The sequence below is a fragment of the Schistocerca cancellata genome, chromosome 4, assembly GCF_023864275.1.
Source record: "Schistocerca cancellata isolate TAMUIC-IGC-003103 chromosome 4, iqSchCanc2.1, whole genome shotgun sequence".
In the NCBI taxonomy this organism is placed as follows: Eukaryota; Metazoa; Arthropoda; class Insecta; order Orthoptera; family Acrididae; genus Schistocerca; species Schistocerca cancellata.
In genome coordinates this window covers 125,428,680-125,456,144 of record NC_064629.1, presented here as the reverse complement: position 1 = coordinate 125,456,144, position 27,465 = coordinate 125,428,680, and the positions used below count along the sequence as shown (strand labels likewise).

The window sequence follows — 27,465 nt, the reverse complement described above, 5'->3', positions numbered from 1 at the left end:
TCATCCCTGAAGCTATCTACCAATCAACATTATGCAAACATGTATCTGACATGCATACCTCATTTTCAGAAACACTGCCACCATTATTTCACTGGGAAAAGTTGGACTTGTTTGTTCCTAAGATCACTATACTTATAGCATATTCCTAAGATCACTATACTTATAGCATATTAACTCCCTAACCTAAAAATACCAAAATAAGTCAGCCTTCTTGCTGTTGTCAGTTTATCATCTGATGGCTTGGTAGCTCAGTGGTGAAGTGGTGGACTATGTATCGAAAGGTCTTGGGTTCGACCCTCAGTCAGTTCTAGGATTTTTACCCATCACTTTTCATTTCCTTCGCCTCTGTCAATGTTTGTTAACATAAAAATGCCAAGTCGGACTGTGGTTCAGAATCCACATAAAAATAAAGGTCCCCATATATCTGGCTGGGAAAATCAGTTCGAAGGTCAGAAAAAGACAAAGCCATCATACCATCTCTACAAGGACCATGTCTAATAAAGAACTGTGGGGTTAAAACCAATCATTGGGTTAATGGCAGCATCACAATTTTTTTTTTAAATTTATTTTCACAGAAAAGTATTCCTTGCTGGAAAAGAGAGAAGTATGACACAATTTTATACGATAAAAATAGTGTGTGAGGGCAAATATATACTTTCACTATTCAGTTATACTGGGTTAAAATGAAAAATATATTTTAAATAATGTAACTTTTTTTCAGTACTTAATTACCTGAACTAACAAAAAGTATGTATAAAACAGATGTCTATCATTGCTGGGATACTCAGTCTGCAGTATTCTCTTGATATCACATGTTACTGTTGACAAATATGTCTGCTTGTGTCTGTAAATGTGCAGATGGATATGAGTGCGTGCGCGCGAGTGTATACCTGTTCTTTTTTCCCCCCTAAGGTAAGTCTTTCCGCTCCCGGGATTGGAATGACTCCTTACCCTCTCCTTTAAAACCCACATCCTTTCGTCTTTCCCTCTCCTTCCCTCTTTCCTGATGAGGCAACCGTTGGTTGCGAAAGCTTGAATTTTGTGTGTATGTTTGTGTGTCTATCGACCTGCCAGTGCTTTTGTTTGGTAAGTCTCATCATCTTTCTTTTTAGATATATTTTTCCCACGTGGAATGTTTCCCTCTATTATATATATATATATATATATATATATATATATATATATATATATATATATATATATATATATAAAAATAAAAGTTCCATCACAATGTCTTTGTGTATGTAGATTGCATAATAACCTGCAATTAAGAAATAATTTAATGTTATAATTCACTTACCGAAAATTGTGATGCAGTTGCAAATTTGTTGTGGAGCATGTGGCTTGATTCATTGTTCCAATAATATAAGGGCACTTTGAGTATTTGGCATTCAGAAATCCATTAAAGACTTCACCAAGGGAAGCTGCATGGTGAAGATTATCCAGAATAATAACTGAGGGCAAATCTGAAGCATTACTTTCACACTGCTCAGCAACATTTGCAAGATACTGTCTAAGTTCTTTGCTACTTTTGTGATCAACACTGAAAAGAAAAGACATTAGTCATTATACCTGCTGAGCTCATTGCACACAACACAATAATAAATAGCACATAAAATAACAACTTTTCTTCAGATATTCTAAGGATACAGTTGTCAACAGATACAGCACAGTGGAAACAGTATAAGATTGAAACATTCATACAATATATTTGAGCTGAGTTAATGAGAAATGGACAAATTAAAGTTTCCACGCATCCTGCCCTCTTTGTGTTTTAGTAAATATTTAGAAGACTGAGCGTTTGCCAACTCAATAAAAATCTCAACAGGGCAGTATACAACTACCTAGATCTACAGACCTATCTCCATTGTGTCAACAATCTTAAAAATAATTAAATTACTTATGTCGATTCAATTACGTCAGTATACTGAAAGACACAACCTTCTGTGTAACAGGTGCTTTGTTTTTCAACTGAAGCTATTGTGGAAATTTTTTACAAAAAATTTACTATTTTAAAATATAAGATTGTGTTATTTGTGTTACACGATCTATGTGCAATATAGGACCGCAATTGTTTTGACATCTTACAAACAAAACTGAGTTTTATGGGAAATACCTCTTAGACACAATTTCTTCCTATCTGTATAACAGAATACAGTCTGTTTCAGTCATTAATAAACATACTTTCTTAATAAGAATTAGTACTGTGTTCCATAGAGCTCTATCATCAACCTCCTCCTTTTCAGTGTGGCGGTCAATCATCTGTGTATTAGAGTCTGTTATGCTGATGATACAACAGTACTTAAACTCACATCACATCATGGCTGTTGATAAGATAATGGAGAGATCACAAGACTCTTCTGACTTAGTTTGCAATCAATTAACTCCTTTGTACTCAAGACAAAAGTGAAAAGCTTCCATTACTTTTATCTAATGATATAGAGATTATAAGTGTCAAATGTTTAGGAATTCATATTTGTTCACAACACAATTGGGAAGAACATGCTACCCAGATCTGTACCGAGTGAGGTGGCGCAGTGGTTAGCATGCTGGACTTGCGTTCAGGACGACGACAGATCAAATCCATGTCCGGCCATTCTCATTTAGGTTTTCCGTGAGTTTCCCAAATCACTTCAGGGAAATGCTGGGATGGTTCCTTTGAAAGGGGATGGCCAACTTCCTTCCCAATCCTTGCCTGATCCAAAGGGACCGATGACGTTACAGTTTGGTCCCCTCCCTCAAAATCAATCAATCAATCAACCAACCAACCAACCAACCAACAAGCCTGTAAAAAGCACTCACAGGTCTCCCCCATCTAATGTGAAAACTGAGATGTGGTTGGTATTTTGCCAAAGTTGAAAGAACATTACGCAGTACAAAAACTTTTTTGAAATACATATATGCAAAATGCCTAATTGTGCAACTTACTTGAAAGTAGCGATAGCTTCTGCTGTGGATTCCTTTCCTTCTTTTAAAACAAGAAACTCGGCAAGCTTATTGGCCAAGTATGATTTTCCAGTGCCACTTGGACCACACAGTATTATCCTTCGGTGTTCCATCAGCAATGATACATATCTGTTGGCAGTTCAGAGACTGAAGCATGTCAACCGAAACAATATAGCTACCTATAATAATTCTGTGCAGATGTTTCACTAGTGCTTAGAATCAGTGCTTGGCGAATTTCAATGTGCTAGCCATAAATTTTGGTAAACATTTACCTTTGTACAATTGACTTTGGAATGAGAGTTTCAAATGCTAATGCATCCACACTTCCAGAATGCACTGCTCCTTTTAGGCAAAGTAAAATATTGTTGTTTGTTCCAACCAGATAACCACATGGCAAAAGCTCAGGAGCTGGACTATCTTTATAGCGTACAACATCTCCAATGTGGTAACTCCACAATGACTCTGCACTTAAACCCAAGTTGGAAACAGGATCAACACGCAGAACATACTCCTGTAACACAAAATGGTTTAAGTAGTATCACAGTAAAATCCCCTTTTCGTGAATCTCTGGGAGACTCGTATTTTTTCATGAAATAGGGTTTTCCTTAAACAGGAGTTAAGCTTGGTTACAACATAGGGATAACCATAATTTAAATTTGATCTTTTTAGATGATATAATTATTCATTAATCACAAACTATAATGTGCTGGAAACTAAAGAGTAGCTTAGCATGAACTCAACAGGTTTTTACTTTTATGTCACATGTAACACCACAACCACCAATTTATATAACGATTTAAAGAAATTATACAAAATTAAGGAGCCATCGTTTTTATTCAAATACTGTTTTACTTTACTAATGACACAGGATGAAAATGGTAAAAAAAAATTCTATAAATGTCTTTTTTCTATGAAAAATAAACAAACGTTTTTCATTTTTTTTCTTCCAGCATAATGTACTGAGAGGTGTTGTCACTCCAACTGGCTGACTCAGCAATAACTGATGAAATGTAGCTGCCCACAGTATCATATCCTTGCATAGCTATAGCACAATGTTTTGCAGGTGAATTTTCTTTTCCACCACCACCACCACCACTCCCTCACAGTCATTACCTCCACCACTATTAATTTTTGTCTTGTTCCTTCACAATAGAAACACACATCTCACTTACATCCAGCATTGTCTGAATGTGTAACAGTCATGAAATGTTTCACTTGATTAAACATCTACAATGACTTTACTGTGGCGACAAGTGCAACAGGTCCCAACAGCAACCTGCACAACATACACCATGACATTACTCTGGTAAGTGTAAGGCGGAAATTCAAACCAACCACCTTAGCAGCAGATTAAGCGAGGGTGACGCCAGTAGCTCAGCTCCATGGCATGCGCGCATCCCCGATCAGTGCACGTACACTGAACTATTTCCTACTTCTTCGAAACTAGGTTTGAGCCAATCAAACAGAAGTGAGATGACTATTTAGGCCAGCGTTGTGATGGCAGCTGGCAGTTTCACTGCAGCCACAACATCACCTCTTCCACTCTTCACCATCACCATAAAGTGGGACTGGCTGAAAGGGGGCCCGTGGAGAGGAAAGGACTTGGAATACTATTTTGCAAGATCTCCTACACTTGGGAGGTGTCAGACTTAGTGCTAGTATTAAAAAATGAATTTCTACAGACTTTAAAAAGGGTGCTAACTGTGACTGTTAGTTTTTGGAACACAGATTACTTGAGTATTCATTCAGTCAAGAAAGTTTGTATTTTTATTCTTCAGAAGTTAGTTATCGTGTTAATCCCAAATCTGTGGGTTTACTTCTGGTGCTGCAAATAAAACTATTTAATTGTTATACCTGGTGAATGCACATCTCAGACTTTCCATTCTTCATCATGTAAAAACAGAGAAATGTGGTACATGTATAGGACAGTGGGCTGTATTCTGGAGGATGACAGTTCAAATCACTGACTGGCCATCGAGATTTAAATTTTCCACAATTTCTTTCAATAACTAATGGAAATTATGGGATAGATTCTTTGAAACAATAAGACTGTGCTTCATCCGCATTACTGATGATACATTAAACCCTAATCATCTTGGCCTCCTCCTTTACTGAAATTGGTTTAAACTACAAATGGTACTCTAATGAAGCCAGAATTTGCAAAAATGTTCAGTGTGGTCTGTTGAGACACAGCATAGCACGTTAACTGTAGAATGTTGTTTTTCTTTACAAACTTTCTCTCAAGGAATGAAATTCAACCTACACAAGGGCCACTTTTTCGTTTGCTTTCACAGGTAGAATCATGCCCATGTCCAGAAGTGCAGGTGTCTTGTGCAATTAGCACGAAAAACACAACATTAATGTTGTTGATAAATGATGATGTATTTAGAAGCAGTGGTCATTTACCACTATTAAGAACAATCGAACAATCTTTCTGCACCTGCTCGAATCTTGGCATCTAATCTACTAAGTAATCTTGAAAAAACAATTCTGCAATCAACCAGCCATTACTATTACAGCTCAAGTGTATGGTAATGTTCACATATTCTAAAAAAAAATCTAATTATACACATTTCAATTATCAAGATTTTCCATCAATATTATTACATCAAAAATATTAATAATGCTGTTAATTTTTCTTCACTCACTTTGCCTTCATCACATATTTCCTCTTTGACTAGAGGAGATATCTGAGAGAACTGAATTTCAGAAGACCCAAATGCCATTAAAACTAAAAGAGTCTGTGGAGTCATATAATAGCCCTGCATCTGCCATAGCAAAGTGTTGTTCTTCCAGTGCTGCGCAGCCTCACTGAGTGTGTGTGTGCGTGTGTGTGTGAGCGCGCGCACGTGTGTGCGCGCACACATGCACACACAGTCTGTAATACAGCATGATTTCTCATAATCAATTTCCTCCTGAAGGAATGTTTTCACTCATTTCATAGGACCACTTTAGGAGGGGGCAAATCTCTGAATGATGATGCACAAATACTTTTTATTTTCAGAGGATAGGAAGCTTTAGCGTCAGTATCCACAAAGGTCTTTCAACAGACTGCACAAAAAATACTGCATCAAATTGCTTTTCTTTGCAACATGGGAGTTTAAAATTAAGACTGTCTTCAACATCGCACATGGCAATCATCTTCCGCTCAACAATGTATTTTCTTTGTTTAGCGACAAAAAAATCACAGATGCACAATTTGATATTTTGATGAACAGTGTCCGATTATTTTGGTGTATCCACCTTCAGACAGACCAAGAACCAATAGCTTTTTATTTCTTATTTATTTTAAAGGGGGTGGGGAATGAATCCTCCAACTGTGTTTAAAAGTGTTCCTTTATCTGCTATCAATTTTATGCTACAAGGCACCATCTTCAGGCCCCTCTATGATAAACTGGGTAAACGTGTATGTAACCACCATAACACAATTTTATTGAAGGCACAGCCAAATCAGCAATGCCTGCAATGATGAATTTCTCCCTTTTAAAAGTGTGGTTAACCAGCATAACACACCTTTATCGAGTGCACAGCCAAATTGGCAATGTTTGTGATGATGAATTTCTCCCATTCTGCTTATAGTATTGATCTAAGCATGAAAGAAGGATGCAATTCATTATCGCAAACACAGATGTAATTCTGCACTCTATCAAGTTGTATTATTGCAGTTACTCAGTTATTCACACGTTTATGTGGTTTACCACAAAGGGCCTGAAGATTGGTGTACTGATTAAAAAGGTTTGGTACTGCTAGCCATGATTTTTGCTTAATTCCTCATACTCACATGTTTCAGGAAATAATTCCTACTTTCAAAAGCATTTTTTATTATAATATGGTAAATTAAATGACATGCTTACAATATCAACTGTTGCATCATAACGCAAACTGCATTGTAACAAAAATGTGAAAACTTATTATTGGCCAAGTTTCACATCCAGTAAAAGAAATTTTACCTTACCAAACAAATGAGAAGTAATGTAAATTTTTGTTTGTTTGCAACTCAGTAAAGTTTCCAGAACAATGCAGCATTCCATGCACAGCAAGAATCACACTTAACGTTTTGTAATCGAATTAAAAAGAATCCTGAAAAGCATTGTGCAAGATATGTTACATAAAAATCATGACTAGCAGTACAAAATCTTCTGACGTCAGAAACAAAACCACTGATTGTGTCACAGGTTTCAACAACCATTTTATAATGAAATTAAATAAAGAGAATCTGTTGTGTCCACAATAGATGGCAATAACTGTGACATCATATCATGTGACTTATGTCACACATCAAACCCAAAGTTAGGCAGCAATTATTACATGAATTCTTACATTCTTATCATGTAAAAAAATTATCATCATTTTCATTCAGATCTCTCTTTCTGTATTTAGAACAGGCACTGACAGAAAAAGTCCACCATTTTAGAAGGTTTTCGACATGTCATCTATATTCTAGAAATACATGTAGTTTATGCCCAAACATGAGAGCACAAATGAGCTACAAATGTAAATACTTCACATCATGATAATTATGAGGCTGTTTATGGTGATCCTGTGACAACACGAAGGCTACTGATACATAAACCTCTGCCTCGATGGTCAAATCCAATTGCGCACACTAGAATAGAGTATGGAGATATCAATCAAAAAATTACACCCTACCTACAGACCGAGAGGATTTATTTTATATTGCTGTCATTTATCCTACCTTTAGCATGTCCTGTTCAAAAATTGAAGGAAAATGGTGTCCCAAACATATTAGGAATTTTATAAAAAATGGGTCAAATATGCAAATTTTTCATATTTATTCTCAAATGTGAGCTTTTTTTCCAAATTAAGATTCATTATAAATTAATTTCAGAAATCCAGAATGAATTTTCACTCTGTAGCACGAGTGTGCACCAACATGAAACTTCCTGATAGATTAAAACTGTGTGCCATACCAGGACTTGGACCTGGGGCCTTTGCCTTTCATGGGCAAGTGCATTACTGACTGAGCACCTGAGCATGACTCTTGACATGTACTCACAGCTATACTTCCATCAGTACCTCATCTCCCACCTTCCAAACTTCACAGGTCTCCTGCATTACTTGCAACGTTAGCACTCTTGAAAGAAAGGATACTGTGGAGACATAGCTTAGCCACAGTCTGGTGGATGTTTCCAGAATGAATTTTCACTCTGCAGCAGAGTGTGTGCTGATATGAAACATCCTTGCAGATTAAAACTGTGTGCAGGACTAGGACTCGAACCTGGGACCTTTGCCTTTCATGGACAAGTGCTCTACTGACTGAGCTACACAGTTTTAATCTGCCAGTAAGTTTCGTATCAGTGCACACTCAGCTTCAGAGTGAAAATTCATTCTGGAAACATCCCCCAGGCTGTGCCTGAGTCATGTCAGCTCAATATACTTTCACCCAGGTGTGCTAGTCTTGCAAGTTATGCAGGAGAACTACCTGTACAACTTTGCTGTTGTGTGGTGCAAAATGTCAGCATAGCAGTCTGCAACACAGCGGTCTACCGTAGCACTGGGCTGCATTGGTACACGCTGTGGCATGAAGCAATGTTTCACAGCCAGCTATGTGACAGTGCATGTCACAACACATTTGGTCCAGGCAAGTATGTATTTACACACGATTTCACGATCGGCACTCTACGAAATACTATTTCAAATTATTCCTAACCCCCCCCCCCCCCCTCCACCTTCCAACTTAGCCGATGTCTTCACTTCACCAGTGCTGTACATTCGTCTGGTACAGTCTCCACACCAGTTGTCAGTTGGATGTGCAGCCGACCAGTTACAGCTTCATCGAGTGGCACAGTCAACTAGGCGAAGCCATTTGTCTACAAGCCATTGACTATATCTGACTGTTTTGGGTTCTGAACTGGTACTGCCGTGGCAAGGTCCCTCACTGGTTGCCATTGCCAGACATTCCGACACTCCAGCCAGCATTTGAGAGCCTTGGTTTCAACTCTGGGCATATGTAGCCCCACCAGCCACCTCAGGCCATGGGTAGTGTGTGGCAGTCCAGTCGTAAGCGCACTCTGCTGCGGAGTAGATACCTCTCTCACATCAGCAGAGCCGCTGTTGCTGCCGGCCACTGTTACACAGACTCAAGATTCTGCTGCCTCAGGGGACTCAGTTGCTGTCACTATCCACAGCTAACACCCAGACCGCAGATGTGTACCTGCTGTACAAGAAATGTCTAATAATAAAGAATGTTTTACTGAACCAGCAGTCTTAACACCGCATGCGCATTGCAATCCTGGAAGATCTCTCACTCACAGAAGTGCCCATCCTGCAATACTGGTGTCAGTGTAGCAGTCAACACAAACAAAACACAATTCCAAACTGTACCTGCTGCTATTACATGTAGCTATAATTTAATGGCGACCAACTATGGATGTAATACTGACTGTATTACATAGTTGATTGAAACAAAGGTCAAAATAAATGTTGCATATTGGTGGAAGTTAAATGTTTAATGTTGTGATCCAGAAATGCATTATGATATCAATACAATGGTTTGTTTGTAATGTAATTATATTGCAAACAGTCCACATTTCTACCATGAGCGGGCAGTATGTGCAGTCTATGGCAACCATGTCACCTGTAAAAACTGCAGTACTTGTGGTGTGTGTCAAGAAAGTTGTGTTACTTCAAGATGGTCTGCACAACAATTATGTATAAACAGAAGTTCTGCAGAGCCATTCTAATGGTGCAGGGAATGAGATACGTGGACATCCCATTGAAAGTCACTTTGAGTCAAAGTGATATCTCTAGAATCTGGAACAAGTTTCCAATAACAGGATCAGCTTCAGATTGTCTGCCAGAAAACATCTCATGGCGGCTCCTCTAAATGAAGTTCAGAGAGGGGCTTGTGTTGCATGGGCACAAAACTACTCATGGACTAGGCAGCAGCCGGACACAATGCTCTTTCCCTATGAGACCTGTATCAGCCTTCAGCCTTACAATACTGATGACATTTGTGTGTGGAGGCAACGAGGACAGCTTTTATGCCCTAACTGTATCACAGACTGCCACCCTTATGAAGACAGTTCAGCCACGTTTAAGGTGGAATCATGTATAGCTGCAGTACACCCCTTGTGCTAATACATGGGCGGATGACTTGTGTTAAAAGTGTCTCCAATAAAGAGGAGGGCCAACTGGTGCAAAAACAATGTGTTATATAAAATGACAGTGAGAAGAAACCGTAGTCTTTGCAGTGGAATTTTTTGTAAGATTTTGTTTTTGTCTTTTTATTTGTGTCTATCAGGTAGACTTGTGTTTATCTTTTTTATTTTTGTTTTCTTATGAATGTACGTGACAGAAACAATCAGTTTTGTTTCCTATCATGTCCAGTATCGACAATGAAGCAATACGCAACATTTATTTTGACCACTGTATAATGACAGCAATTTCTCAAAAACATTTATAGGCAAATAAATTGAATATCGTACAAGACAGGAGTGTGATAATCTGACATCACAAAGATGAAAAACTCCATGTTGGTCAAGTGATTCTTTCCGGTATATACAGGGTGAGGTAGCTAAGTCATAACACTCCTTGTATCTCCCCAACTGTAATAGATACAAAGATGCCGTTTGGACAGCGAATTGCAGGGACAGAGGCTACTTGAATACATCACATTTCACGTTTGTGCTATTTTTTATTACACAGATATGAAACCATCTTTGTTTTTTTAGCATAACATGATGGGCATAAAAAGACAGTTTCAAATATGTCTATATCATAATATATAGGCGAATAATTTTTGAGACACAGATATGTTCTCGTACTGTGTTTGTCCTTCGAAGCGGCATTGTCCAATGCAACCTTTTCTGTTGTGTAGAGTACACGGTAAATGTCGCGAGTCCCTCCTTACACAGACATGCCCATTTACCCAACAATACTGCGATATTTTGTGTAAAAATTAACAGATGATGTCATAATTTTTAACATTTTTATGCAGCGACAGCGACTGATATTGTTTATATAAGAATATACTGCCTACAGTTGCAGGTTAACTTTATCATTTACCTAGGTTTCAACGTTAGTAATAACGTCGTCTTCAGAACCTGCAACAAGTTAATATTATAATGCGCTAGTAAATTATATTAGATATGGTCATCCTACAGGCTGCAACGTATAGTACTTATATAAATTATTATTTAAATGTTTGCCTATAACAGGCCATGTCCTAAGTCAACTTCATAAAACTTGATGCATAACCATAAGGTTTTGTCACTTCTATTAAACCAACTGTAGAAATTCACTTTAAGCCCGTTGTATGGGCCTCGTCGTGTGACTAGAGACTGCGGACCGCGGGGGCTTCGCTTTTGCTATGAATTAATTTTATCTTTTACTATTGTAAGTTAATCACAGTATCCAGCATGACTATGTTTTACATTCTACTACAGAGCTTTCTAAACTGACCAACAAATCTCATATGAACATCTGTAGGAAAGGATCTATTATTACAGAAACTGTGAGGTCACATGCATTATGAATTATTGTAAACCTAGTATAGGTTGGAAGCCTTCGAAGTATGCCCTATTTTTTAGATACAATTGATCATTCAGTAAATAGCTTCTATCTGTAATTAATTCATAGCAAAAAGGTTATCTGACACGTGCGTAATAAGAGTTTGACTCTATACGTCTCGCGCATGTGTGCGGCACTCTGTGAGGCAGACCGCGAAGCCCTCGCAGTCGGCAGTCTCTAGTCACACGACGAGGCCCATAAAACAGGCTTAAAGTGAATTTCTACAGTTGGTTTAATAGAAGTGACAAAACCTTATGGTTATGCATCAAGTTTTATGAAATTGACTTAGGACATGGCCTGTTTTAGGCAAACATTTAAATAATAATTTATGTAAGTACTATATGTTGCAGCCTGTAGGATGACCATATCTAATATAATTTACTAGCGCATTATAATATTAACTTGTTGCAGGTTCTGAAGACGGCGTAATTACTAACGTTGAAACCTAGGTAAACGATAAAGTTAACCTGCAACTGTAGGCTGTATATTCTTATATAAACAGGTGATGTCACACAAATATTATTCAGTTATTTGACAACTGCGATACCAAAATAGTAGACAATATAATGTATTGGTTCAAATGGCTCTGAGCACTATGGGACTTAACATCTGAGGTCATCAGTCCCCTAGAACTTAGAACTACTTAAACCTAACAAACCTAAGGACATCACACACATCCATGCCCAAGGCAGGATTCTAACCTGCGACCGTAGCGGTCGCGTGGTTCCAGACTGAAGCGCCTAGAACCGCTCGGCCACTCCGGCCGGCACATAATGTATTAACATGCTACAAGATGTTAATACATTTTAAGTAACAGAAATACAAATGTAAATGAGGAGGCCCTTACTGGTCACTATTATTTTGTACGTATTTAGTTTTTATTTGAAAATATTTACTATTGATCACAATATGGAGCAAACACACACAAAGATGCAAAATACATACTGTACATGATACGAAACTTCTCTGAAGCATGTGATCAAAATGATTCCCCTCTGCTCCAATGCACATTTTTAGTCACCGTTCGAATGATTTATGAACTGCTGCGAGGGTGTCATGTGAGACATCAGCGCATGCTTCGATGATACATTGCTTCATATCGTCTGGTGTAGTTGGTATTTGGGCATACACTTTATGTTTGATTGCTCCCCACAGAAAAAAATCAAGAGGGGTCAAATTAGTCCAGTCAAATAGTAGATATACCTTGCAAAAGGTGGGGTAGAAGAGTTTAGTTTTTCAACTTGTTCATATGGTTGAAAAGATTAGAAAACCGAGTTTTGCCAACAAAATTTCGCTTGGGAAAACTTTCTGCAGTCATAAAACTTTGAAAATTTAGGAATTTTTTCAGTTTTTTCAAAATATCTCAGTTTCATTTGCTCCTATCGCTTTAACGTCTATTTTCTTTTTTAAGGAGCACAAAATTCTCTACAAATTTGATTCTTGCCATTTTTTTCTACTCCCAATATCTAAGGCGCTACGGCGCGTCAAAAAATACCAATTTTTCAAATTTCGAGCAAAAAATAGTTGGTGACAATTTCCACGATGTAAAGTTCCGTAGAAAAGATAAAGTTGTGACTCTCCTTTCTGCGTTCAATTCTGTAAAAGCTGGGAGCACTAAAATTACTCCTGTTGATCCTTAACTCTTTTCCAAAGGATTTGTTTAATGAAACAAAGTGAAGAAGAGTTACAAGCCTTTCTGAAATATGATACTGGGAGTAGAAAAAAATGGTAAAAACCTAATTTGTAGACAATTTTGTGCTCTTTAAAAAAGAAAATAGACGTCAAAGCGATAGGAGCAAATGAAACCGAGATATTTTGAAAAAACTGAAAAAAGTCCGAAATTTTCGAAGTTTTTTGACTGCAGAAAGTTTTCCCAAGAGAAATTTTGTTGGAAAAACTTGGTTTCTAACCTTTCCAACAATATGAACGAGTTAAAAAAAATAAAATCTTCTACCCCACCTTTTGCAAGGTACAGGCTTTTTTTCTGACAGTTTCACTGGACTAAAATCAGGAGACCGGGCTGGCCACTTCTCTTCAGCACATCGCCCTACCCAACAATCCGGGAGCAGGACAGCCATCACGTTGGAACCACATGCACTGACACATAGTTATTGGTACCTCTTCCAGCAAAATGGGCAGAATGTTTCACAGGAACTCTGCATAGTAATTGCCATTTAGTATACCCAGAATGATGTACGGCCCCACAATGACATTTCCGATGATGCCGTACTGCACGTTAACACTCCACAGTTGCTGATGTTGTACCTGTCGAAGCCAATGAGGGTTTTCTATTGATCAATATTGCATATCATGCAAATTCACATTACTGTGGTTGGTAAAAGTCACTTCATCAGTAAAAAGCACCGGTTGAAAAAATGTTGGATTATCTTGTAAGCGCTGCAGAGCAAACCGGCAAAATTCCTGGCGCCGCTCAAAATCCCCACCGGAGAGTGCTTGATGTAATGAGAGGTGAAATGGGTGAAATCTATGCCAGTGCAATATGCGTAAAACACTTCTCTGACTTATACCACATTCTGAGGCGATACATCGCGACAAAACAGTAGGGTTGTTATGTGCCAGCGCTAGAACGCCCTCTTCATGTACCTCGCCAATTGCAGTTTTCTGTTTTGTCCTCTGCATGGCGTTCCATGATCCCGATTCAAGTAGTTTCTTGCAAATATGTGTAAGAAGCTGGCGCGTAGGACGCTCACGATCAGGATACAGCTCTCCATATTGCTTTATTGCTCTAAAAGCATTTCTTCTTCTTTCACCATACACTAGAAGCATACCTAAGTTTTCTTCATTGGTGTACATAGCTGCTCCAAGAAACTGTGACAGAAATGCGATGTCTCATTAGCCCAGCAGCACATTTATATCCTTCTCTCCAGCTACCTCATGCGTCATCTTGCGGCATTATCGAGATGTAGGAAGAAAACACCTCCCCTGAAAGTTCCTCAGTGGTCAACAGGAAAGGTCACATTGGACAACGCCGCTTTGAAGAATGAATACAATACAGGAACATATCTGTGTCTCAAAAACTATTCGCCTAAATATTATGATATACACATATTTGAAACTGTCATTTTAAGCCTATGTTATGCTAAAATTTAACATAGGGTTCCATATATAAAAAAAAGATGACCTCATATCTCTGTAATAAAAAATAGCACAAACATGAAATGTGATGTATTCAAGTAGCCCTGTCCCTGCAATTCACTGTCCAAACTGCATCTTTGTATCTATTACTTTTGGGGAGATACAAGGGGTGTTATGACTTAGCTGCTTCACCCTGTACAATGCTTAAAAAGTTATTAGTATCTAGCATGACACATCTTGTCCACCGATGGAATTACAATCACTATGAGGAATCAACAAAAGTGTATGAGGAGATAAATTCAACAGTTTGTGATAGAAGGCAAGAGTAGTCCAGCATATGTATGACATCACATACATCTGGAAAAGCTAACAAATATAGAGACAGGTCTGTGTCAATCACTGTTACTATGAACCCTGATCTGAAAGTAAGTGGGTCATGTGGGGAGGGAGATTGAAGAAAAAAGTGGTGTGGTCAGATAAAAATTAACAAATCACCTGGTTTCAGCAAAAAGTTAAAAGCATGATGCTGAGAGACTTAAAGTATTGACAATTAACTAAGCCTCGAATGCAATGGAGAAGAGCAGCCCACAATAATTCCAGAAAGCTCTCTCAGTAGATTTACAACACATTTATTTATCTATTTTCCTTGAGATATTTGTGGATGGTGGAGGTACTGCACAGTTACAGCTTTCCCATGTTTCTTTAAGAGCACTTACACGGGCAAGGAACTTTTTGTTGAAAGTTAAGCACCAGAGATGAACACTACTTATTTGTTTAACTACTGTTATATCAATGATAAGGCAGTTACAGTGGAAGTTAATCTGAGTACCAGCCAAACAATTAATCAACCCTACTGGAGTGATCGCTTTGGTTTTAACTTGTATTAATCTATGCAAATGGCAGAAAACCTTAAACAGTATTATTGAATCGAAATTTTGATCCAACTCATCTCATAATATACAAGCAAAACATCAAACCATTATGATGTTGCAATTGTGTAGGAGCTAGAGGTTACAATTAACATAATTATATGTTTGAAACTTGAAAAAGCAGGCATGTAAAAGATGCCCCTCTGGCATGGTGCAGCATGACAGTTTTAAAATAAAATTTAAAAAAAATATCAAGTGTCACTACCAGTTTACTGCAGTAAAATTCTGTGATTCCAGTAGAAGTTTTATATCAAGAATAAAATTGGTATTCTGAATGGACATGTGGTTCTACTTCTACTTTCCTTCAGAAGCATGTATAACAGAAAGCTATAATACTGATGACTCATTAAGAGTTGTACAGAAACTGAGATTGGATATTTTGTTAACTGAAATGGATCATTCATGAGCTTTTTGCATATCATGTATTGTATGTCATTTGGTATAAACAGGAATAGCCCCCACTACAGATTTTAATTTAACATCTGCCACATTAGTACAAGTTCAACACCACCCACAAGTGCCGCAGATGAAGAGAATGAAACAATGTTTGATGATAGAAATGAAATTATTCTGATAGTGGGAACAATTTAATCATGTGGTTTAAGGATAATGAAAGTACACTGTACACATGAAAGAGACCTGCAGACAACTTAATGTTTCAGTTAGATTATATTAAAGTAAGACAAATTTCAGACTGCAAAAAATTTCCAGGGGTAGATGTTGACTCTGACCATAATTTACTGGCTATAGCCTACAGATTAAAACTGAAGAAATTGCAGAAAGGCAGTAAACAAACAGATGAGAGCTGAATCAATTGAAAGAACCAATGGTTGGGTCTGTAAAAACAAGCATGACTAGGGGAAAGATAGATACCACCTATAGGAAAAATAAGATACCTTTGGAGAAAAGAGAAGCGGCTTTATGAACAACATCAAGAGCTCAGAGGGCAAGCCAGTACTAAGCAAAGAAGGGAAACCTGAAATGTGAAAAAATTACATAGATGTTGAGAAGCAAACTTGAGGACAATCTTATAGAAAGAGAAGATCAAGAAGGTGAAGATCAGACAGGAGATAAGATACTACAAGAAGAGTTTGACAGGGAATTGAAAGGTGTACATGGAAACAAGACCCATGGAAAAGATGACATTCACTCTGAATTACTGAGACCCTTGTGAGAGCCAACCAGGGCAAAATTATTCCAACTGGTATGCACAACATATGAGACAGGGGAAATATCATCAGGCTTCAAGAAGAATGTAACAATTCCAGCTCCAAAAAAAAAATGCACATGTTGACAGGTGTTAATATTACTGAACTGTCAGATTAATGAATTATTTATGGAAGAATAGAAAAACTGGTAGAGGCCACCCTCGAGGAAGATCACTTTGGATTCTCGAGGAAGACCAGTTTGGTTTCGCTAGAAATGTAGAAACACATGATGTGATAATGATTGTACAACTTATCTTAGTAGATCGGTTGAAGAAATTCAAACCCATTTTTATAGCATTTGTAGATTTAGAAGGGGCTTTTGACAACGTTGACTGCACTACACTTCAAAATTCTAAGATTCCTGGGATAAAATACAAGGAGCAAAAAGTTACTCACAACTTAAATAGAAACCATACTGCAGCTATGAGTGTCAAAGGACATGGAAGGGAGGCAGTAGTTGAGAAGGTAGTGAGACACGGTCATAGCCTAGCCTGTTGTTATTCACTCTGTACACTGAGCGAGCTGGGAAGGAAACCAAGGGAAATTTAGAAAGGAATTATAGTACAGGGAGAAGAAATACAAATTCTGCAGTTCACTAATGACATTTTAATTCAGTCAGAGATGCCAAGGACTTGGAAATGCAGTTGGACAGAATGGAAGAGATCTGATATAACTAAGTTTTCCTTGAGACAGATGAGTCTCAACTTTATCTATGATAATGATAGAAGCTGAAGAAATGAATTAAAATTTGTGCCACAGCTGGGACTTGAACGCGGGTCTCCTGTTTACTGGGCAGATGTGTTAGCCATTACACTTCCATACCAGTCAGGTAATGCAGCTACATGGACTATCCTGCCCTCCCTAACACTGGAGAGCCTTGGCAACAACAACAATTTAAGAAGGGGAAAACAGGCTGAAAGCGTAAATTGAAGTTTGTGTTAGGGAGGGCATTGGACTAGGGAAGCTGTGTTACCTACACTGCTACAGTGGTGTAATGGCTAACACATCTGCCCAGTACGCAAGAGATCGGGTTCAAGTCTTGGCGGTGGCACAAATTTTAATGCATTTCTTGAGCTTAATTAAATCAGGCAATGCTGAGGTAATTGGATTACAAAGTGATGCATTGGAAGTAGTAGATGACTTTTGCTAATTGGACATAAAAATGATGGTAATGAAGTAAAGATGACCTGCAGCCTAATGGTGGAAACAAAAGCATTTCTGAAGAAGAGCAATTTGTTAAAATCAAATAGAATTCGTCTTAAGTGCATAGTTGGATGATAGTGACTCATGGATGATAAACAGTTTAGACAAGAAGAGAATACAAACTTCTAAAACATAGTGCTACAGAAAAATGGTGAAGATTAGATGGAAAGATCAAGAAATTAATGAGAAAGTATGGAACTGAATTAGGGAGAAAGGAAAGTTGTGGCACAACTAGACAAAAAGAAGGGAACTATCGATAGCACATATAGGGAGGAACCAAAGAACTGTCAATTTAGTAATGGACACCAAGGCTTAAATATAGTAAGCAGATTCAAAATGATGTAGCTTACAGTAGTTATGCAGACATGAAGATACTAGCAAAGGTTAGACTAGTGCGAAGCGCTGCATCAACCACTCTTTCAATTGAAGACGACAACAATAACAACAAAAACAACACAATTTCAAGTATTTTATAGCCAGACTGTTTCACCTAAGAAGCCCTGTTAATTTTGGTGAGCTGTGACAAATTACAGGTGCTTAATCACAAATCTGGTGCTACTCTATTTATTTACCTTTCATTTCAGACACAAACAAATATTTAACAGTTCAAAAGCAACACAGAACGTGTGGCAAATATGGTACACATCTGTTGTAAAATCAATGGCACATGTGTTGGTTTTGATGATTAATTCATTTTCATGGCATATACGCAGACAAGGAAAAACAATTCCCAGATTTTCCTGTTACAAATACGCTTTCTCCCAGATGAAAATACACTTTTTCCATGTTAAGTGACAGTATACTTTCCCTCGGAATTGTAAAACTTATCAATACTTTGAAGGGTTAAAGTTTTATGCACCAGCTTGAACTTCCTGGCACATTAGTAAACGGCCGTGGGAGAAAAAAAAAATAAAGATATTTGATGTGTAGCAACAAGTATGCTGCATATTTTCATATTAAAAAAGAATAAATTTGAATTTCACCGAACACGGCACGTTAGTTTCCAAAGCGTTGAAATGGAGATTGCGATGTGCTTTTGTAGGTCAATCATAGTGCACGTCATGTGAACTCACCAGCCAATGAAAGCAGATATTCAGAGCATAGAAAATGTGATGTAATCAATCAACAACAACCTCACTGTTAAGTATTGCGAACACACAAGCAGGAAAAGTTAATGGTTTAAATTAATATACAAGTGTCGCTACAAGAAAAGCTACACTTTACATATAATACTGGTCTCAAAGATCAATAAGCCACCAGAAAAGCTAAGCTTTCATGTATAAATCAGTCTTTTTTATGTGTGTTACACTTTAAGATGCATCACACAAATGTGCCAGTAAAATTTTAAATAATGACATAAATGTCTGCTCTTCTGGGCTCGAAATTCTTCAAGTGGCTGGTCCTCAAAGTGTTGAGTTTTAAATGAGGCTCAAACACACTGTGATTTCAGAAATTTATCACACATTCTCATACACAACATAATTCACATCGCGTAAAAGGAAATTTACATTGAAAGCGACACTTTTCAAACCACCATTCGCAATATTTTCTCATGAGCTATTAGAAACATGCCAGAAGGTGAAAAGATATGCTTGAAATCCAGCAAACAATTGAAACCAGCCAATAGTCTGGAATGAAACACTTTGCTTCAATTGACTGCCTCAGCAGAAAAGATTAATAACAGCCAAATTTCCTCAGCAAACCGATGAAAATAACTTCATCGTTCTGCAAGGCAATTAAAGCTTGACTGTCAAAAACTTGGACATAAAATAAAACGAAAAAATTGAAACTGATAACTATTTTAGCCTTCCATAATTATGTGAATTTATTTTAATTCAATTGCTGGCTCCCGACCACAGAAATCCGTTTTGTTTTCATTTGATGTGAGAGCTAACAGCAAAATCACTAAATGTAAACAGTGCATGCCAGAAAAGTTTTTCCCAGTAGCACTTGACTAATTGATGTAGCCGATACAGCCAACAGCCACACTTCAAGTAGCCAGAAGCGGGAGAATGTACTGCTCATACATGACTCCACCAGGCAGGCGCATGAGCCCGATGACAACTATTCTAACGAAGTTAATTTAAACAGTTGTGATGTCACGCTCATCACAAGCAGTTTGTTGTTATGAAGTATTGCAAAGCCTTTCATCATAATGCCTTTAACACATTTTGCTGTTGGCAGACACTTGCATGTGCAGAGTGTTTTGTTGAAAATGACACATTTCTTTGGCAACAAAGAATCACTTTATTTTTTTTCTCTTGTTTATGTTTTATTCCTGCAGTATAATTCTGCAGTAGCGGGATACAGTAATATTCTTTGTTAGACTATCAGTTCTTAGCAATCAAAATTCCAAAAATTTAACTGAAAACTAAAACACTGAAAAATTCCTGGAATTTTACAAAATTCCTGGGTTTTTCAAGGATTTCCCAGTTGTTCCGGGGCGTATACACCCTGATTCTCACCATATAATTGATTTCCCTTTTCCTAACAGTTATATTTTTCTGTCTTTAACAGGAGGATGGCAACAAAGATTCTTTATATTTTATACAAATGCATCAAGCATACTAAAGCAGAACAGAACTTATAAAATTTCTGAGAGACAGGAAAAACAATTGCCCATGGCACCGAATAAAAAGAAAGATTTGTCACAGTGGCATTTCACTACATAAATATTTAGAATGTATCTATGTAGAATTTTCATTTTGACCAAAATTTCTCAAAGTGCTAACCTACTCCCTTCTGTGTACATTTTGCTTCTTTTTGCCTACTAATCTACTATTTCAGAATTCAGTTACATTGGACTGCGTAGTTTCTGAATAACTCCAGTGATATTTAACACCATTTTTACCCAGATGTAAGACAACCATGACTGTAAAACCACAACAACCCCCCCCCCTTTTTTTACAAAGCCTCTTTGAGGAAATTTTATTTTTAATTTCTTCTGACCAACCAAAATTACAGACTGTTTCATAGATATGATGTAACATCCTAAAAAGTTAACATTATATCTACTCTAAACCGATGTCATTTATTGATTGTCTACACTTTGAGGATACATGTAAAAATAAAATAAACCAGAAGAAATGGTTTGCATTAATTTTTATCTTCACTTTCTTCTTTGCTTACTATCTAAGCCAGTCACCTATGGTATTACTACAGCTAATCTCCATCCCACCACCACCACCACCACCACCATCACTAGTATCATTATCTGGGATCATACACTGGACACTGTAGAGCCACAGAGACTGGTACACCTGCATAATATCGTGTAGGGCCCCCATGAGCATGCAGAAGTGCCACAACATGACGTGGCATGGACTTGACTAATGTCTGAAGTAGTGCTGGAGGGAACTAACACCATGAATCCTGCAATGCTGTCCATAAACCTGTAAGAGTACAATGAGGTGGAGATCTCTTCTGAACAGAAAGTTGCGGCATCCCAGATATGTTCAATAATGTTAATGTCTGGTGAGTTTGGCGGCCAGCAGAAGTGTTTAAACTCAGAGAAGTGTTCCTGGAGCCATTCCGTAGCAATTTTGGACATGTGGGGTGTCCCACTGCCACGCTGGAATTGCCCAAGTGCGTCGGAATGCATAATGGACATGAATGGATGCAGGTGATCAGACATGATGCTTATGAACATCTCACCTGTCAAGAGTCATATCTAGACATATCAGGGATCCCATATCACTTCAACTGTACATGCCCCATACCATTACAGAGCCTCCACCACCTCTAACAGTCCCCTGCTAACATGCAGGATTCCGAGGTTGTCTCCATACCCGTACACGTCGATCCACTTGATACAATTTGAAACAAGACTCGTCCGACCAGGCAACCTGTTTCCAGTCATCAACAGTCGAATGTCAGCGTTGACAGGCCCAGGCGGGGCATAAGGTTTTGTGTCATGCAGTCATCAAGGGTACATGAGTGCACCTTTGGCTCCAAAAGCCCATATCAATGATATTTTGTTGAATGGTTCACACGCTGACACTTGTTGACGGCCCAGAACTGAAATCTGCAGCAATTTGCAAGAGAGTTGAACTTCTGTCATACTGAATGATTCTCTTCAGTCGTCACTGGTCCCGTTCTTCCATGATCTTTTTCCAGCCACAGTCATGACAGGGATTTTATGTTTTATGGATTCCTGATATTCACAGTACACTCATGAAATGGCTGTATCGGAAAATCCCCACTTCATCGCAACCCCAGAGATGCTGTGTCCCATCACTCGTGCGCCAACTATAAATCATGTTCTAACTCCCTTCAATCTTGATAACTTGCCACTGTAGCAGCAATAACTGATCTAATAATTGCACCAGACACTTGTTGTCTTATAGGGTAGAGGGAGGGATGTTCGCCAGGGAGGGAAGTTTCCCGTATTTGCCTTTCTATTGCGACAGATCTGTCAGCACTCACTGCCATCTGTTGGCGATCATGAGAAAAACTGATTCAAAGCATGCCCATTCTATGTTGCCATCTGGTGGTAGCACAGAAAATTACATATTATCCTCACAATCAGTAGTGGAACACATTTCGTGAGAAGACTGACACTGACACAGGGGACATTTTTACCATCTCCAACATTTGAGATCCGTTTTCGCTACTGTAAGTATAAATAAATTATTATTTTGACTGCTAAAGTGTATAAATATGTGCTGCGAGTGAAACAAAAAAGAATTAATTGTAAATTACTTAACAATGCTGTGATATATTATTGTATAATAAAGTGTGCTTCTGGAGGGAATTTCGCCATTAGTATGGCGAATTTCCCTCCCGTTCTTGTCTGACGCCATACATCGACATTTATTAGACTAGACTCGTGAATAATAAAAAAGATCATTGTAGAAGAGCTACCTTACGTAATATTTTGTGAATTTTTCCTTTAATTGACCACTTAATTAATGTTTATTAATATTCATCGATTTTAATGTCGCCAATAATTTTGGGTTACCCTGTTTAAAACTAGCTAAACTGGCGTTCTCTATTGACTTTCCAGGCAATATGGTTAGACAATCGAAGGGTCTGTATGGTAAATGGAAAGAAGAGGATTTAAAAAGTGCTGTTACAGCTGTTCGCAATGGACAATCTGTGTATGCTGCCGCTAAATTGTATGGGATTCCGAGGTAAACTCTTGAAGGCCACGTAAAACGTGCTGGTAGCAGATCATCAAGAAAGATGTTCGGCAGGTCACCAACTCTTTGAACTTGTTACCCACATCATCAGACTCCAGTCTGTGGGATTTGGGATTACAAAAGAAAAACTACAGATGATGGTATCGAGAAATATCCCAAACATGTTTAGAAATGTCCGTGCAGGGAAATTTTGGTTTCAAGGATTTCATGCATGCAAACCTGAAATAGTTTTCAGAAAAAGAGAAAGTTTGAGTTACGGAAGATTGGTGCGTTTTAACGCTGAAAGAGTATCCCAGTTTTATAATCTTCTGGGAAAAGTTTATGATGCCATGAATCTTTCATCTACCCCACAGCTGATCTACAATGTGGATGAAACAGGATTGCAACTCACTCTTAATCCACAGGAGAAAATTTTAGCTTTGAAAGGTTCAAAGCGTGTTCACGTGGCAACACACGGGGAAAAGGGCAAAACTGTGACAGTCTTGGCTTGTGTCAATGCCACTGGAACAAATTTCATCTCCCCCATGATTCTAACAAGGGAAAGAACAGGAAGGATATTTGGGGTGATGGGTTGCCACCAGGCTCCATATTTGAAATGACACCTAAAGGGTACATCACTGTCGATTCATTCTGCAGATTCGTGGAACATTTTAAGCACCACAGACTGCCAGAAATAGCACTGCTCATTGTGGATGGACACAAAAGCCTTTTGGATGAAGCAGTCTTGAATATAGCGGAAAGATCCAATGTCGAAATTCTCTGTCTGCCTGCTCATTGCTCTCATGAGCTGCAACTCCTGGATAAAAGTTTATTCCAAGCACTCAAAGTTTATTGGAACAAAGCTGTAGAGAACTTTAAGGTGGCAATACCCTGGACGCCCTGTGTCAAAGATCTGTTTTCCTACAATATTTACAGAGGCTTGGTTGAAGAAGCAGTCCCAAGCAATGTTATTTCTGGTTTTAAGGCAACCAGGATTCACCCTTTTAATCTGGAAGCCATACTAAAGGAAGCTTTTGCACCAAGCACTGTCTCAAATAATCCAGTTCCTCTCGAACAGGGTTCTGAAAGCACATCTCAAAATGACATGGAGAGCAACGACATTCACAATGTTTCTTTTCATGACCTGATGTCAACACCTGATATCCAGAGGAAGGGATAACAAATTTGATGAATTCGTCGGCAGTTTTGATCACTCGGAAGCTCTTCTCTTCCAACGAAGACAGAAATAATTCCATGATGAACACAGATTGCAGTAGGAATGAACAAGTAAGGACGTCAGAACCTGTTCGAAGAAAAAGTAGACACAGTAAAAACAAAGAGCTGCAGCCTGAGTGCAGTGGAGTAACACTGAATCCAAAGAAACGTAAATGTGCCACATCTTCTACTTGCAAAGACTGTGGAGAAGATTACTATGATCCAAGAGCAAGGCAAGTGGAGTGGTACCAGTGTGCAAGTTGCCAGAACTGGTTTCACGAAGACTGTGACAATCAGTCTGTGAAGAAGTGTGGCTTGTGTACTGTTTGTAATGACTTGGACTCTGATACAGATTAAAGTGCACAGAAATGTCACAAAAATTATCTAAAATTATATTTGTATGTCCTGTAGAATTTTCAAGTGTCCGTTATAAACAGCAGTATTTAAAGTAAACAAAATTTGATTTCAGGCGTAATTCCCTCCCTGGGAGGAAAGTTCGCCAGTTGGCTACATTGTACGGAAAAAAATTTCCTATCATTTAACACGTCACTTTCAATAGTTAATGGAGTTTTTATTTCATATATAGAAATAAACTTATCATATTAAAAAATATTTAATTATGTTTTCACGAATGAAAACAATTTAAAATATTGTTTTTTAAATTGGCGGCGAACATCCCTCCCTGTACCCTATAGGCATTGCCGACCACAGCACTGTGTTCTGCCTGTTTACATATGTCTGTATTTGAATATGCATGCCTATACCAGTTTCTTTGGCACTTCAGAGCAGTTTCACCTAACCAAAGAGAGGTGAAAAAAAAAAAAGAGGCCATGTATTCCTACATATGAGCAATAATCCCGGTTGTCACAAATATTTGGATGTTTATATAGAGTATGTCATGATTTCTGAGGTGATGGTTAGGGTAGGGCCTCACAGGACAGCTGAAATTTATAGTCTAATTTGTCACAAATATTTACTGTTTCTTTCAAAAATGTTGCAATGTATGGTTTTCACAATATTTCACTGTTTCTTCCAAATATGTTGTGATGTGCAAGGTTGTGGTTATGGTGGAACCTGAAAACACAGCTGTTCCCCCCCCCCCCCCCCCCCCCCCCAAATACATAGCAGATTTTGCATCAATACTGAAGTGAGAATGTGACAATATTTTCCTTCGTCTCTCACTTCCAAGTACTTCATCTGTCCACTGCTGTTTCATTGGTTGCATAGAACCAGCATCTGCCACACCCTCTTTCATTCCTATCATACCTTTCAGTGACCGCTAATAACATTGTTGCATGAAACATCTCAGAATGTCACTTGCTCCTATCTAGACTATTACTGCGGAAATGTATACTGTTGTTGAGTATTCATCCAATGTTGAAGTCAATTCAATTCCTACTACAAATGAAAAGGCAGTTAACTCTGAAAAAGATTTAGCTGTAACCTGATTTTCATCACTACTATGAAAGTAAACAAGTTTTTCTTTTGCTAATTTATAATATATTTTGGTAAAATTGATGTTACATTTTGTTCAACAGAGTTAATTAGCAAGTATTATTGCTTTAATTAACAATAATTCATTGTTAAGAAATAAACAACATATACTTAGCAAAAGGAGGTTAGAATAGATTCTAACCTCTTTGACACAGCATCAAGGAGCTCATCCTTATCTTTGACCTGTACAGCAGGTGCAAACTGTGGCCAATGTTACACATCAGACAAACAAACAATATTGGTCTCCAATACTCGCTTGTCTCACACAAAGCAACGGAGGGGGTGGGGGGAGGAGAGGTACCTTGTGAAAAATAATAGACCATTAAAACAAGCTGCAGCCAAATTATCCATTGCCTGTGATAACACTAGTGGCAGGAGTACAAATGCTGTGTCAGAAACTACAAAACCATTCCAAATTCTTCAAAATAAATCTTCACATGATCTCAATCACAAAAGTTTCATCTGTAAATTTAAGATGACCCCTATATTCATTTATTAGACAACATAAAAACCATGAGCTCAACTGTAATACTTTAATTTATTAATGTTAGGATGACCCATTATTTTTCGAATGACAACTTTGGGTAAATACGGCATATACAGGATTAAATACGTACTTAACTGCTCCTTACACAATTCTAAACTTGCCCACAACAGGACTTAATTTTTCAGAAACAAAGATGAACCTAAATTCTTGAACTTCCAATGTATTGCTAGAAAGAAATATTATGGTATCATTATGCTAATGTAATGGAAAATGGAAAGAACCTTACTTTGAATACTCTTCGAACCATACAGTCCAGCATGTCCCATTTTGTTTTGGTACTAACAGAAACTGCAGCAATGACACACTGAGATGCATTGTTTCCCTCTTCCATGTATTTCTGATAGTTTCCATGGCTTCCAAGCAGAACTGATACTAGTATTCTTTTTCCATCTCCATCTGAAATCAAAGGACAACAAAAATAATTTTTTGAACTGGAGAGATGCACAATTCGTTTTCAAAAATTTTGATTCTACAGGAATCAGTTATGTGAGTGGCACATATTTACAGTACATAGAATAAAAATTATAAAAAAATTCTAAAAATTTTACACTGGTACATAATCTGAAGAGACAGAAAAGAATCAGTAAGATCTTTTTATGATTCTGTTACTTTGCAATCTCTGTAAACATGGGTGCTGAAATGTTCTCAACTTATTTTCAAATGTATAATTATTAATTAGAGTTATCAGTATATTTTCTTGCACTTGGTGGTACATGTTCAGTACATTTTCATTAAAGATGTTTTTGAGGGTTACTGCTTTCAAACGTGTATTTCTGATATTCCCTTCATACAGCACTAATCAAATGCCATTGTAAAGACAAATTTTAAGATTTCAAGCTATTTCAAATATTTTCATCATAGTTCATAATTGCAGTATGCATTCAACATAACCATTTAACAAATAATTTCACAAAAGGAATGGTTTATCTACTTCAGCATCATCCTAATGCAAAAGTTAAATTATCGACCAGTAGATACAGAAGGTTCATGGCTTTTATCTTATCTGAACGACAGAGAGCAATGTGTATCAATTCAGTGCCAATTGCATAACACTAAACACTCAGTATTTGAAGCAATCAGACATGGTGTACCACAGGGTTGATTTTGGATCCTTTGTTGTTTTTATATAAATAACTGATCTCCCACTGGCAGTTTCAGAAGATAAGAATTTGCAC

The 27,465-nt window shown here is 37.8% G+C and overlaps 1 protein-coding gene across 4 annotated transcripts in view; it reads right to left on the bottom strand.

The window, feature by feature from the left end:
- LOC126183309 (protein sickie-like) overlaps positions 1-27,465 on the bottom strand; it is a 701,479-nt gene that overhangs the window by 12,455 nt on the left and 661,559 nt on the right. For all 4 annotated transcript variants that reach the window (XM_049925155.1, XM_049925156.1, XM_049925154.1 and 1 more), the window contains 4 exons: positions 26,517-26,686; positions 3,219-3,457; positions 2,929-3,075; positions 1,301-1,543 (listed from right to left, as the gene is read on the bottom strand). In XM_049925155.1, coding sequence (XP_049781112.1) covers positions 1,301-1,543; positions 2,929-3,075; positions 3,219-3,457; positions 26,517-26,686 — 799 coding nt within the window. The remainder of the gene's footprint in view (positions 1-1,300; positions 1,544-2,928; positions 3,076-3,218; positions 3,458-26,516; positions 26,687-27,465) is intronic.